Below are 13,279 nucleotides of genomic sequence, written 5' to 3' on the forward strand. Positions count from 1 at the left end.
CCCCCCCGAATTCACTGGTTTGCAATCAAAGTATTATTAAGGTTGAATTAAATTATGTCTTCTGGCCTCTGGGATCTGTGTGAATTGAGCTAGTTTAGTTAGTGCTTATAATTCTATAGCTCGAGTCTGAAAATAATTGAATTTCTTGACTGTATGCTCTTTTTTTTTTCTTTATATGCATGTATGTACATGTGTACACATATATTTTTTTGTTAGTAAGCCCATATTTACTTATAATCTAGTGTATGATTTAATACATTAATCAGCTACAACTCATGTTTCCAATTTGCTGCAGGCATCAGATAAGACGGCACAAGCAGCAAAATGGGCTGAACCCCACGTCAAAACAGTGAAAGTAGTAAGCCTCTAGTTTTTATTGTCTACTTGTTGTGCTTTGATATCTTTGAAGTTGACATGGTATCTCAATTAATGATGGTCTGGACTTCAATTCTCTAGTATCTTAATTCAATAGTTCAACACCTTAAAGTTCACATATTTTACAATAGAGGATGCATTATGCAATCTTGTAGCTTCACATTCTTATACTTGTAAGGTTATTTCCTTCCATGATGCTCAATCTAGAGAGTTTTCAGTATATCGTGTTATGCAATATTGTAGCTTCTCATTCATATACTGTTAAGGTTCTCTCCTTCCATGACGCTCAATCAAGAGAGAGCTTTCTGTAATAATCAGAAAGCACCGATTTTCTCGTCCACTTAATATGATCACCATTTTCTAATTCTTCAGGCCTATCAGTTTAGTCACAAGTCTGTATAAGAATCTTCCATGAATGAGAACTCTACATTTGTCTTCGTCTAAAAAATGTAAATGCTCATAAAGGTTGAAGACTTTTGACCAAATAGTTCATCCCTGGTTTGTACAAGATTGCTGCTAAAGTTCTGGCAGATAAGATATATAAAGGTAAAGCATAGTGTCACAATCACTCTTATGGCAGCGGAACAACGATTGTTCGACACTTTTTCTAACCCAGCGAACAAGTCAGCTGTATGGAAATCATAAGTCGTGGACAATTCAAACGTATGATTGAGAGATAGCGTTCAGAAAACATGAGAGATGAAATGCGTTGAGAACAATTTGTAAGAAAGCAATGTTATAGGCTAAAAGCAAATAAGCAATAACCACAACTTTGATAGCATACAACCCAAGTAGGAAGAATTGACGACTTGTCACATATCTCTATAGTACATTTTAGTCTTAGCGGGTGTAGACATGATTTTGGTGAATAGTCATACATCCCTGTATTAACACGATTGGGATAGTTAAGACCTAACTATACATGAAAGCAAGTAAAAAGGGGTTTGGAATGCCAAAAGATTTGTTACCAGGCTGCTGATTTAAATGAGAGCAACAACATTGTTGATATATATATATATATATATATATATATATATTTGTTTCTTTCCTTTTACTGTATGAAGTCTTTCTGACCATATTTTTTCCTAAAGTGGATTGCTCTCTCATATGCCATGACGTCGCTTGCAGAAGTATATCCCTGCTGTGAAGGAAAGATGGTTGGTAGTAAAAACAAATGTTAAACCACATGTCGAGACATTAACGATGAAAACTGAAGAATTTTACCAGACATCAAAGAGTGTGATAACTCCTTATGCAATTAAATCTAAAGAAGCTATTGGGCCGTACTATCTGGTATGTTATCTATACTGTCTTCATTTTTTCCCCTAAATGCACGTCTACTATTCACCGCAAATTCTCATTTTTCACGTTTTGTTGACAGGAAGTTAAGAAATTCAGCAAGCCATATATTGATCAGGTTGCTACTGCTACGAAACCTCATGTCGAAAAGGTTAGGGTGGTCTTGAAGCCGTATACAAAGAAATTAGTTCACGCATACGGAAAATTTCTAAAATCCGCGGCTGTATATCATCATAAGGTACACTTTCATGCATTCTTCCCCACTTCTTTAAGAATTGTAGAGGATATGCATTTATGGACTGGGTTGATGTGCTGGCTTGTGTACTTCGAAGTGCCTGCTCTACTATCGAGTTTATATACTAACCTAAACATTTGAAAGTCTTGCTTTTCCTTTCCCCATTCCAAGTCCGCCAGTCTCTTGTTTGGATTTCCAGTCCTAGTCCTTCCTCTCCTGTTCACAGTTACTGTTTACTTTATTTATGGATTATCATTATTATTATTTTGGTTGGTGAGGAAATATAGAACGGATCTGATATGGAATAAAAGGTTTGCCCATTAATCCCATATATGTACCTTTCCTTCCATTCTATCACCTAGACTAACTGTTAGCTTCATCATATTATTCATTTCTTTTCTTCGACATTCCTTATTTACTCTCTCAAACAAGATGGCTGTATGGGGAAACAATATGGTAATTGGCTCCAATTTTGAACTCATGCAATTGCAATTGTCTGGTCATGTTACTTAGAAGGTATATTTACTGTTGATCATCTGAAGGTGCTAAAATGTGAGAAGGGTGATTGTCGAATTATAATCAGTTTTTGAATTGCGCAAAATGTTCAGCTGGAAATGTAAAATCTCCCCTCTAATAATAGACTGGCGATTGTTATTTATTCAAGTCAAACTACGCGATACGTGTGTGTGTATTACATATATACATTTATATTCTCTCATAACCATACTTATCTTTTTCTTGAGATGAAATAACTATTATGTCTAAGTAAGCCATTTTTTGTTTCTTAAGGTTCAAGGTGTTGTTAAAGAGAACCTACATAAACACGAATTGACCAGGCCACTCGCAACTAGAGAATTGGAATGGTTTGCGGTATGCATTTTATGTTACTCAACATGATTTTTCCCCTCTTTTTCTTTTTCTTCCATACCCTTTCATCTTTCTAACATTGAAGTCCACTTAAAATGCTGCAGGCTTCTGCTTTGTTGGCTCTTCCTATTATTCTGCTGTTTAATATATGCTCTGCCATTTTCTGGTCAGTATCATACATACGGTTCTATGTCGATACAACTGCAATTGCTTTTCTTAGTTCTTTCATTGATCTTATGAAATCTCTCCCTCCCCCCCTCTCTCTCTCTCTATACACATATATATATATTGAAAAAGAGTTCTTTCTTATGTATAAATATAATACTCAAGTTTCCTTGTCACTTGCAGGAAAAAAACAAAGAAACCAACTCGAAACACTGCCCACCATGCACGTCGTAAGGGTAAAAGGGGGCATCCCGACAAGTAGAATGGCAGCATTGTGTTATTTGTCAAGCTCTAGTGGGATCTATTTGAGGTTCGATTCGATCATTCCCAAATCTAAAAGTAATATTCTATGTATAGCATAATCTTCGTCATCTGAATCTGTTTGTTTGCGTTCAATCGTTTGCCGATGCAGTTCACACAGGGGCTTTCGTGGTTATTGAATGTCTTCTTGGCCATAAACTAATAATTAAGTTTTGTTTTCCTTTAAGATGTCCTGCAGTATATTTTTTGATCTTTTGTGCTAGCATTTTAGACCCCTTGTTCTGTTATTCCTGTATAGTTTTATCAGGAGATAGCCAGAGCCGATAGCCTATTCAAGTTAATGTAAAAATAGGACTTTGCTTAATTTTATTGGAGTCGTTTGCATTTTTCTACCCAACTACCAACTCTCAGATTAAACACATGTAACATTATTTCTCTATAAGAAAACTTATCTCGATTTCCATTTGGGTTTATGTCTTTGATCTGTAATGTTATTGCGCTTTCTTCGATTTTTTCCTTCCCGTTGCTAATAGAAGTATTCGCAAAATTGTTGTTTATTTGTTCATCTAAGCTTTAGCAGAAGCGGTGCACAGACTCAACTGATTAAGGTATTTATCATCGACCAAAAATGTCATGTTTTTGCATCGAACTCGAGGAACGAGGTCTCAATTCTCAGCCTTCTTTAATATTTCATAACCCAGAAATCATTGCCTTCTGAAAATCTCTTTAGAACTGATCAATCCTCACAGGTTACAGCCCAAGAGCCCTACAATGGCTAGAAAATTTTTAATCGATCCATTAGTTTGAAGGCTATTTGGTCTCCAATAGTGGCTATGGTTGATGGTCAAAGATGGCTACCGTTTATCCAATTCAAAGATTCCTTTCTGAAAATTTGGAAATTCGTTTTGGCTTTCTCTTGACTCTCCTAATATTCCAATGGCTATGCCGACATCTCTAACTCCCTCAATCCTAGAATAAAACGACATTAAATTAAATTATTTGTTAGACTATTTTGCTAAAATATTTAAATTTTAAATTTTCATCGCATTTAAATTGTTTTGACCTGTAAAATTATTGTCTTTTAACTCATCGCATCTGATGTTTACCGATCCAATTTTTCTTCAATTGTTAGAATTTGTTCTATTTTAGTTTATTTACTTTCAACAAATCTTTAAAATTGTTACGGATATATTTACACGAATGTAGGTTGAGTCAGTCCCCTCCAACTACTCGAATCACATAAAAGTTTGAAAATATATTCACATTACATCTTTTTGTTCATGAAAATTCTTGTCATTATTCAATCGATTTCGGTAAATTTAACTTCAAATGACATATATATATATATATATATATATATATGTATGTGTATGTATATATATGTATCTGTATGTATGTATGTATATATATATCTATTTATGTATGTATGTATATATACAGGAAAAGCAGAATCCTGAGAGATTTCACAACGAATTGTACAGAGCATCTTACTTTGCTTACAGCTAAAGCAAAGAATTAACTTTTAAAACGTTCAATATTTTGTAACAAAGTGTTCTTTTCTTCTTCCTTCGAAAGAAAAATAAGAACCGAATAACAAAAACAGTCCCATTGAAATAAACACATAATAATCACAGTATAGGACTGAACCAAAACTCCAAACCACAATCCGATCATTGGAAGTTCGAAAATGGATAAATAAATTTCAATCCAACAATCTGAAGCTCCTGGAGACGATGGATGGATCAGCGAAACGAGCAGAGAAGGATCTGCAGAGATCATCAGGATCAGAGCCCCAATTTTCTTGTTCAAAATTCAACCGATAAGCATTTGGATTATACGAAGAACGCAATTCAACTGAAGAACAACTGAAGATTCTTCTCTTCTCCTTCTTGAATTTCTGCCACAAAATCTGCCATCCGAGGAGTCGTTTGCTTTCTTGTTCATTCGAAGAGCCACAGCTTTGACCTAACCTGATGCTTTGGCTACGTGAATTGCGCCATTTGATTCCCATTTACCGATTGAAGCTCTCAAACGATGAATATCGGAAGAAAAAATCGATGAATTAATTGGAGAGAAAATGGATGGTTTAAAAGGGAATTGAAACTCAACTGAAGAAAAGAGCCGCCGAAAGAGAAAGAGGCTCTGTTTTTCCCTCTCTCGTGTGTGGAAATGAAATGGAAAGAGTCAGAGAGTGACACCCTCGTCTGATTGTATAATATATAATCTAATGGAAGAAATGATGGGAGTTCGGCAATTAGGATTAAAATATAAACGTGACGATTGGATTCTTATTTGACTTTAAGCCTTTGTATTATACAAAATTGATGAACTCAAAAAAAAGGAAAAAAACATTATATAATTTGAATAGCCAATAGGGTAGGTAATGTTAGATGAACACCCGAGATTCCCTAAATTAGCCGATGTGAGATGTGGGACTTTCATTTGGAGTCATTTGTTCGACATTTGAGGATTCTATTGGCATGACTCTGATACCATGTTAGATGAACACGAACACGACTCTCCACAATAGTATGATATTGTTCACTTTAAGCATAAGCTCTCATGGCTTCACTTTAAGCATAAGCTCTCGTGATTTTGCTTTGGACTTCCCCAAAATGTCTCACACGAATGGAGATAGTATTTCTTGATTATAAATTCATAATTATTCCCTAAATTAGCTGATGTGAGACTTCCCTCTAATACCCTTAAATGTTTATCTTGAAGACTGAGAATAAAAATGAGCTGTTATAGCATTGTCTGTATTAGATTTTAGGGAAAATGTCCATTTATACCTTTATATTTTGGAAATTGAGTGAATTAAATATTAAAAATAATAATTATATCAATATAAATTCAAAAATATTATAAATGATTAATAACAACCGGACTCAATCATTTAAATAAAATTATTTATTTAAAAAATATTATTATATAGTTCTTTTTATTGAATTTTTATTCTGGACGGCATGAAGTTTAATACGTCTATAGCACCTACCCTATTCATATATATATTTAGGACTAATTAATTGGTATTTTATAAATCTAAAAAAAAAATCATTTTTCTAATGCAAATTTCAATACTACCAATGTACTAAATAAACAATCAACAACAAAATTGATGTATTTTTTAAAAAATTTAAATTAATTAATCATGTAATTTGTTTTATCTTTATTAGATTAAATGAGATAAAGCTGATAATAATTTTTGGGTTTATTTTCCTTTAATATAAATTTAAATTTTGGTAGTTTCTACTTGACTTATTCCATTATTTATTGAAGTTAAAATAATATCCATATCCAAAATGTTCTTAAAATAAAATGATTCCAGAGGAACTAAATTCCAAGCCAAAATTAAATTTGTATAGGTCAAGACAACCCTACATAAGATGATTTAAAGTTGCTTTAATTGATCCCTCGTATTCTATACAGCTACAACAAATTGAGCACCAAAACTAATTATAGGCATTAGTTATCATCAAAACATCAAGATCATAACCTAAACTAAGAACTAATTTTAGCAGAGGCAGAGAAGGAAGAAGGCCATGGATACATAGATAGTGACCATCTCACATACTTCCTGGGCCTCAATGTTTAGAACAAATATGTGAATTCCATGTATACTAACCAACCATAATGGGGCATGTCTCCACATGCAGCTGCTGCCTTCATTCCAAAGCCTCGATACTTGGGCATGTGTGTGTAGGAAAGGAAGGCCGACCACTACATAAGCTAAACGACAACGACTACAAGCAAAACTGGGAGCCACTCACCTAGAAATTTCCTCTCGCTGACATTAAGTTCTCTTTCTGATATTTCAGCTGATCCTTGGAAAGCTAGGACTTCATCTGACCGATTTCCACTCATTTCTGCAAGAGGAAGATCGTATTAATTCATTAATTCCATAAAAACTACACTATGAACCATGAGGCGGATATAATATAGAAAAACACAACGTTTTTTGCTCTAATGAGAAGGAAACAACATTTTTTTTTTTTTTATAAGAGATAATTTCTTACAAACGGGATGAATAATCCATGGTGTTTACAAAAGACCTTCCCAATTTGCAATGAGGGAGGTACAACCGTAGGAAGAGTAAAAATATTAGACAGTATAGACCAAGATATAGCTTGGTAAACAACATTGTCGAAAAGTTTTTACGGCATGAAGTTTAATACGTCTATAGCACCTACCCTATTCATATATATATTTAGGACTAATTAATTGGTATTTTATAAATCTAAAAAAAAAATCATTTTTCTAATGCAAATTTCAATACTACCAATGTACTAAATAAACAATCAACAACAAAATTGATGTATTTTTTAAAAAATTTAAATTAATTAATCATGTAATTTGTTTTATCTTTATTAGATTAAATGAGATAAAGCTGATAATAATTTTTGGGTTTATTTTCCTTTAATATAAATTTAAATTTTGGTAGTTTCTACTTGACTTATTCCATTATTTATTGAAGTTAAAATAATATCCATATCCAAAATGTTCTTAAAATAAAATGATTCCAGAGGAACTAAATTCCAAGCCAAAATTAAATTTGTATAGGTCAAGACAACCCTACATAAGATGATTTAAAGTTGCTTTAATTGATCCCTCGTATTCTATACAGCTACAACAAATTGAGCACCAAAACTAATTATAGGCATTAGTTATCATCAAAACATCAAGATCATAGCCTAAACTAAGAACTAATTTTAGCAGAGGCAGAGAAGGAAGAAGGCCATGGATACATAGATAGTGACCATCTCACATACTTCCTGGGCCTCAATGTTTAGAACAAATATGTGAATTCCATGTATACTAACCAACCATAATGGCATGTCTCCACATGCAGCTGCTGCCTTCATTCCAAAGCCTCGATATTTGGGCATGTGCGTGTAGGAAGGGAAGGCCGACTACTACATAAGCTAAAAGACAACGACTACAAGCAAAACCAGAAGCCACTCACCTAGAAATTTCCTCTCGCTGACATTAAGTTCTCCTTCTGATGTTTCGGCTGATCCTTGGAAAGCTAGGACTTCATCTGACCGATTTCCACTCATTTCTGCAAGAGGAAGATCGTATTAATTTATTAATTCCATAAAAACTACACTATGAACCATGAGACGGATATAATATAGAAAAACATAACGTTTTTTTGCTCTAATGAGAAGGAAACAACATTTTTTTTTCTTATAAGAGATAATTTCTTACAAACTGGATGAATAATCCATGGTGTTTACAAAAGACCTTCCAAATTTGCAATGAGGGAGGTACAACCGTAGGAATAGTAAAAATATTAGACAGTTTAGACCAAGATATAGCTTGGTAAACAAAATTGTCGAAAAGTTTTGTGCAAATATTCTCTAATTTCTTTATTTCCACAAATTCCAAAAGAAAGCCACAATGAGATTTTTCCATAGTAGGGTTTTTGCATTCTTGAAAGGGTGAAAGGGTGGTACGTTAAGGCCATATCCATAAGGAAACAACAAATTTTCACCCGACCACCAAGCCATTACAGCAGAAAATAGGTAGATATTTCACATTTGAGTAAGATCAAGAAGGTTACCAATGGACAATTGCCGATAAATCCACTTTGATAACTTGCAGGAGCAAGATAATTAAGTCTATCGTCTCTGGTACTAGCAAGACGAAGGTACTCCTCCCATGATTCAAAATGTGCTAGATCAAAAGGATTCTCAACTGGTTGAACGCCTCTGTGAGGCCAATGGAGCTCATCTAGATTTCAGCTTGCCCTTGAGTTCTCTTAACTCCTCTTCTTGTTGCTAGAAGTAAAAAGAACAAATACAAGTTAAGAAAAGATACCAACTTCCATGATAACATTGCACCATTTAAGTTCAATATATAGAAATTTAAACCTTAAACAACTTTCTGCAGGCGCGTTCTGATCTTTCTTGTAGTAAACACCATTCCATGGCCATGTCGTATTCTACTGTGTTCGGCTGAGAACAATGCGAAGTTGATACAGCTTCTTTCTGGGCAGTAACCAAGAATCAATGAATAGATGAAGAAATGGGGGAATGAATACGCACGGTCTTAAATAGTGTAATCGGTGTATTTCAGAGAAGAGGCACACATTACCATCTCACGTTGCATTAGATGTCTAAGCTTATCAATACTGTGATGCCCAAAAAAAATTTGTTTCTTTGACGGAAGTTGAGGAATTGCAAAGCTACCAACAAGAGCTCTGCGAAAATTCAAGGGAAAAAATTAGCTGGAAAAGCTAGATAACACACCTTGTGAGCTATTTTTACAGCTTAATTGATGTTATTCTTGATAATTTTCAGGCTATTCCCCCATATATCTCTGTTCATATCGGAGTAATCGGACGATTTAAATAAAACAAAAGATTTCGAGGAATGCACCAAAATTGATGGCCAGTAATGGAAAATGTGTCAAACTAAAATGAGAAAAGTAAACGGGGAAGACAACTATCAAAATAGTTACTGCCGCTATGAAATCAGAAACCGCCATCTAATGACAAATCAAGGCCCGAAACCGGCATGTTAAACTAGTCGAGAGGGCCAGATCCAAATGCTTTCGAACAATAACACTCACTATTTAATGAGAAATACCTTAGAAGAAAGGAGATCAGCAGAAAGTAAGAGGAGTAAAGACTATATTGAATCCAAGCTTACCTCCCATTTGCAAGTAATAAGCAACCTTCATCTAATTTTCTAACCACTTTATCTGCTGCTTCCTTAGTTTTGAATACAACATGAGCTTGACCTACAAAAAGTGGGCAGCAGAATTCTCAAGGAACAACACAAAACAATAATAATAGAATTTCAAAAACGCAGGGTCGTTTTATCGATAATATGGAATATGAGTTGGGAAAATGTCCTAAACTCATACCTATGTGAGGCATAGAAATTGCAGTACGCTGAATCATCTTAGCTGTGCAACTCTCGTTGAAGGCATGCCAGACAATATCCTGGAATGTTGTACAGAAATAACAAGAGGGGGTATCTTACTACCATATAAAGTAGGTTTCATTTATGGTAATTAAACTGGTCTAAAATTTAAATAATAGGGTAAGCTACACTTTTGGTACCTAAAATTTGGGATTAGTACCTACTTGAACCCTGATGTTTATAAGGGATACTTGATCCCTGATTTTTTTAATTATGTACTGTTTTTTTCCTAGTGTGGCTTTTTCTCTCTCCCTTCCCCTACTTCTCCCTTGACCATCGCCGATCTCGCATTCTAGTAGTTGTTCCACTGTTCGTCTCCTCACCCATTTAATTACGCCACACTAGCTTTTTGTTAGTCAACTAAAGATCAAATTTAGTTTAGAGACCGTTTAGAACTATTTTTCAAATCTCGGGGGCTCAAGTGTTTATTTCGAAACCTCAGGGACCAAAAGTGTATTTTGCCCCAAATAACAATACAATGCAGGAGCACGTCACATCAAATAATCAAAGCAAAAATTTGATTTATTACCTCCACTTCACCTGAAGTGTAAGCAGGATCCAAATTCTGAATTAGAACAAGTGTTCCTTGCTCATATGCATCTTTTATTCTTTCTTCCCACGGCTGGCATAGAGATGATCAGTTTAATTGGTTTAGAATAATTACATCAAACCTTAGAAAGAGCAAGATAACAACATCGCAAAAACTGGCCATGTAAATGGGATCTAGTTTTAGGTACAAAACAAGAACTTTCATCAATCAATACAGTGAAAAGAAATGACAAAATGAGAGGAAAGCATCAACCGACCTAATGGAAGATTACAAAAAGCTCATTTAATTGGCTCAAAAGTTCGGCCAGTCGTAATCACAAAAAAGAGGTTGTAATTAGCATCAGCCACCGAATAAGAGCTACAAAAATCTATCCATGATGACTCCTTTTTGGATATTACGGAGGTCCAACCTTTTCTTTCAACACCTACTGGTTAAGGGACCTTGTTTCTTCTTACCTTTGTGAATATTTATAGCTTACCATTTTAGCAAGAAAACCTTCCATGTTTTGAAGACTTCCCCTCCCCCAGAACACACGGTCATTACTTTTCAACTGTCTAGAGAATTTATGATTAAGTGGAATGTTGATGAGAGTGACAGAGCAACTACCTAACCAAACAAGGGCCGCCCACCCATTGAAGTGTAAAGGAAAATGTAATATCCCGTTTCATTTTGAGACCTTAGATCTTCTTGCCCTAAATCTCGGTTCTAGTTTTGCACAGAGAATCTTACTCAATTTGTACGGTATCACTCTTACAGTTCTTGTCACCTTTTCAAAACCTTCAAATCACCTGTCTTCTCAACCTTCATTCTCCTTACTTCTCTGAAATCTTTTTTGTGCTCCTCATTAAAAAGAAAAGGAAGTAGAGGCCTAAAATCATGGCTATTTAAACTCCAAATTGGAAATAAATAGAATAACTAAATAAATGTGTAGAAACAGCGGAAAAGACAAATGGATCCCTTAGACAGACATGCAGTTAAACAAATACTAATGTAAAATAAAAGAATCCGACATTAACAACATGAATAACTAAAATGATACGCAACCAAAGAGTGAAAGATTGACTTACCAGTCCCTTGAACCATCTGCTTCTATCCTGTCCAATTGTTAAAAATCATAACAATCAGAACCTTAAAATCAATCTGAATAGAATTTTTGTATCAAAATAAACAAGAAGATATATCGGGCCATTATAAATGGTCCATATTCCACTACAGTTCCATACCATTCCAAAGTAAAACTTAAAATGGGTTGGACAAGGGAGACCTGAGAATTAATTCCAGTAATGACTAACAACTAACATGACGCAAATGCAGTGCTTCATTTCATGAACAAAAAACTATTGTACAAGCAATAAGTAAATATTATGTGTACCATCATACTCCACATCTGCTAATTCTATAGGTCAAACAACCAAATGAATTATACTATTTTATGTTTTCCAATTTTTTTTATTTTTTTATTTTAAGGAGAAACTTAGCTTAGTCGAGAGAAATATACTAGAAATACAACTTACAGCATCTGGCCTTCTAGTAACTTCCACAATTTCACCATCTATTTTGCAGTCTGTAACTGAAGATATTTGGGAAGAGGCCTTTAGGTTCTTGCCATTAGAAACCTTTGTTGGCTTCTCATCTAGTTTGGGCTTCTTTATAAGGCTATCTTTGGTTTCATGATAATCTTTGGTTTCAGAAACAAGAACCTTAGGTGGGGAAGCCAGTGTATCGCCATTTTTGCAATTGAGGGCAAGCCTTTCAATGTCACTCTTGGTCTTTCCATGAGATAATTGAACAGAACTATCTAGTTTTGCCTTCTTTGCTGACCTATGTTCATCTTCAGCAGAGGCCCTGGGGCTTTTAACTCTACCGTCAACATCCTTAGCTCGAGCTTCAACACCTTTACGGTGTATCTCATTAGAATCAATTTCAGGCTTCGGAGATACCTTATCATCTAAGATGTTTTCTTGTTTACTACTAGTTCTAGCCATTCCATTTCCCCCATCAATCACACATACTCCAGACCTCTCTCCATTGGAGGATTTCTCAATAGGCTCCTCCAACTCAACATTTTCCTTTGTGGACTTCTTGAAAGAGTTTTCAGTAGTCTTCAAAGTTAGTTCCCCATTGGAAGTATTACGTCCAGAAGGATCTTCTGATTCAGTATCTACAATTGCAATGACACTTGCATCTTTCCCATCCGTATCGGTCCTCGTAACATCTTTTGACGTATCTAATCTATTAAGCAAAAATTTAACTGCGATGGAAAAAGAAACACTCAGTTTTGATACCCCATTGTAACAAATCAGCCAAAGGTCAAACTAATGAGAAATTGTTATGAAAAACTGAACTCGAACCTTCTACTCCAGCAATTTTTGCACACATCTCATTGCAGACCTCTTGTTTTCCAACATCAAATGTACGAAAAAATACAAAATCAGCCTTTTCGAGTTCTTCATCTGAAGGTCGTGGATTTCTGCTGTCATCTGAAACGCAGATAACGTTGCACTTTCCAGCAATTGCTTCCTGGTTTGAGACACAAAATATACGGAAATGAGTTGTTAAAAAGAAATTAACAGTCTCACTCACACACACACACACACA

The 13,279-nt window shown here is 34.8% G+C and overlaps 3 protein-coding genes across 3 annotated transcripts in view; 1 reads left to right on the forward strand and 2 right to left on the reverse strand.

The window, feature by feature from the left end:
* LOC111797592 (golgin subfamily A member 4-like) overlaps positions 1–3,675 on the forward strand; it is a 6,222-nt gene extending 2,547 nt beyond the window's left edge. The window contains exons 9-15 of the mRNA XM_023680646.1: positions 296–358; positions 1,504–1,668; positions 1,757–1,912; positions 2,699–2,779; positions 2,881–2,942; positions 3,125–3,251; positions 3,354–3,675. Of these exons, the coding sequence (XP_023536414.1) occupies positions 296–358; positions 1,504–1,668; positions 1,757–1,912; positions 2,699–2,779; positions 2,881–2,942; positions 3,125–3,203 (606 nt within the window). The 3' untranslated portion in view covers positions 3,204–3,251; positions 3,354–3,675. The remainder of the gene's footprint in view (positions 1–295; positions 359–1,503; positions 1,669–1,756; positions 1,913–2,698; positions 2,780–2,880; positions 2,943–3,124; positions 3,252–3,353) is intronic.
* Positions 3,676–4,904: 1,229 nt separating this feature from the next.
* On the reverse strand, positions 4,905–5,213 carry LOC111797385. The gene has a single exon (XM_023680369.1). It carries the CDS (start codon positions 5,211–5,213, stop codon positions 4,905–4,907), a length of 309 nt encoding a protein of 102 aa, XP_023536137.1.
* A 2,535-nt stretch (positions 5,214–7,748) lies between these two features.
* The window catches only part of LOC111796975 (protein ANTI-SILENCING 1-like), a gene marked incomplete in the record, with an annotated part of 6,897 nt that continues 1,366 nt past the window's right edge, over positions 7,749–13,279 (reverse strand). Inside the window, 10 exon segments of the mRNA XM_023679813.1 lie at positions 7,749–8,261; positions 8,766–8,982; positions 9,076–9,192; positions 9,299–9,404; positions 9,856–9,946; positions 10,073–10,151; positions 10,661–10,753; positions 11,749–11,775; positions 12,196–12,932; positions 13,033–13,201. Coding sequence (XP_023535581.1) covers positions 8,932–8,982; positions 9,076–9,192; positions 9,299–9,404; positions 9,856–9,946; positions 10,073–10,151; positions 10,661–10,753; positions 11,749–11,775; positions 12,196–12,932; positions 13,033–13,201 — 1,470 coding nt within the window.

The sequence above is a fragment of the Cucurbita pepo genome, chromosome LG06, assembly GCF_002806865.2.
Source record: "Cucurbita pepo subsp. pepo cultivar mu-cu-16 chromosome LG06, ASM280686v2, whole genome shotgun sequence".
In the NCBI taxonomy this organism is placed as follows: domain Eukaryota; kingdom Viridiplantae; phylum Streptophyta; class Magnoliopsida; order Cucurbitales; family Cucurbitaceae; genus Cucurbita; species Cucurbita pepo.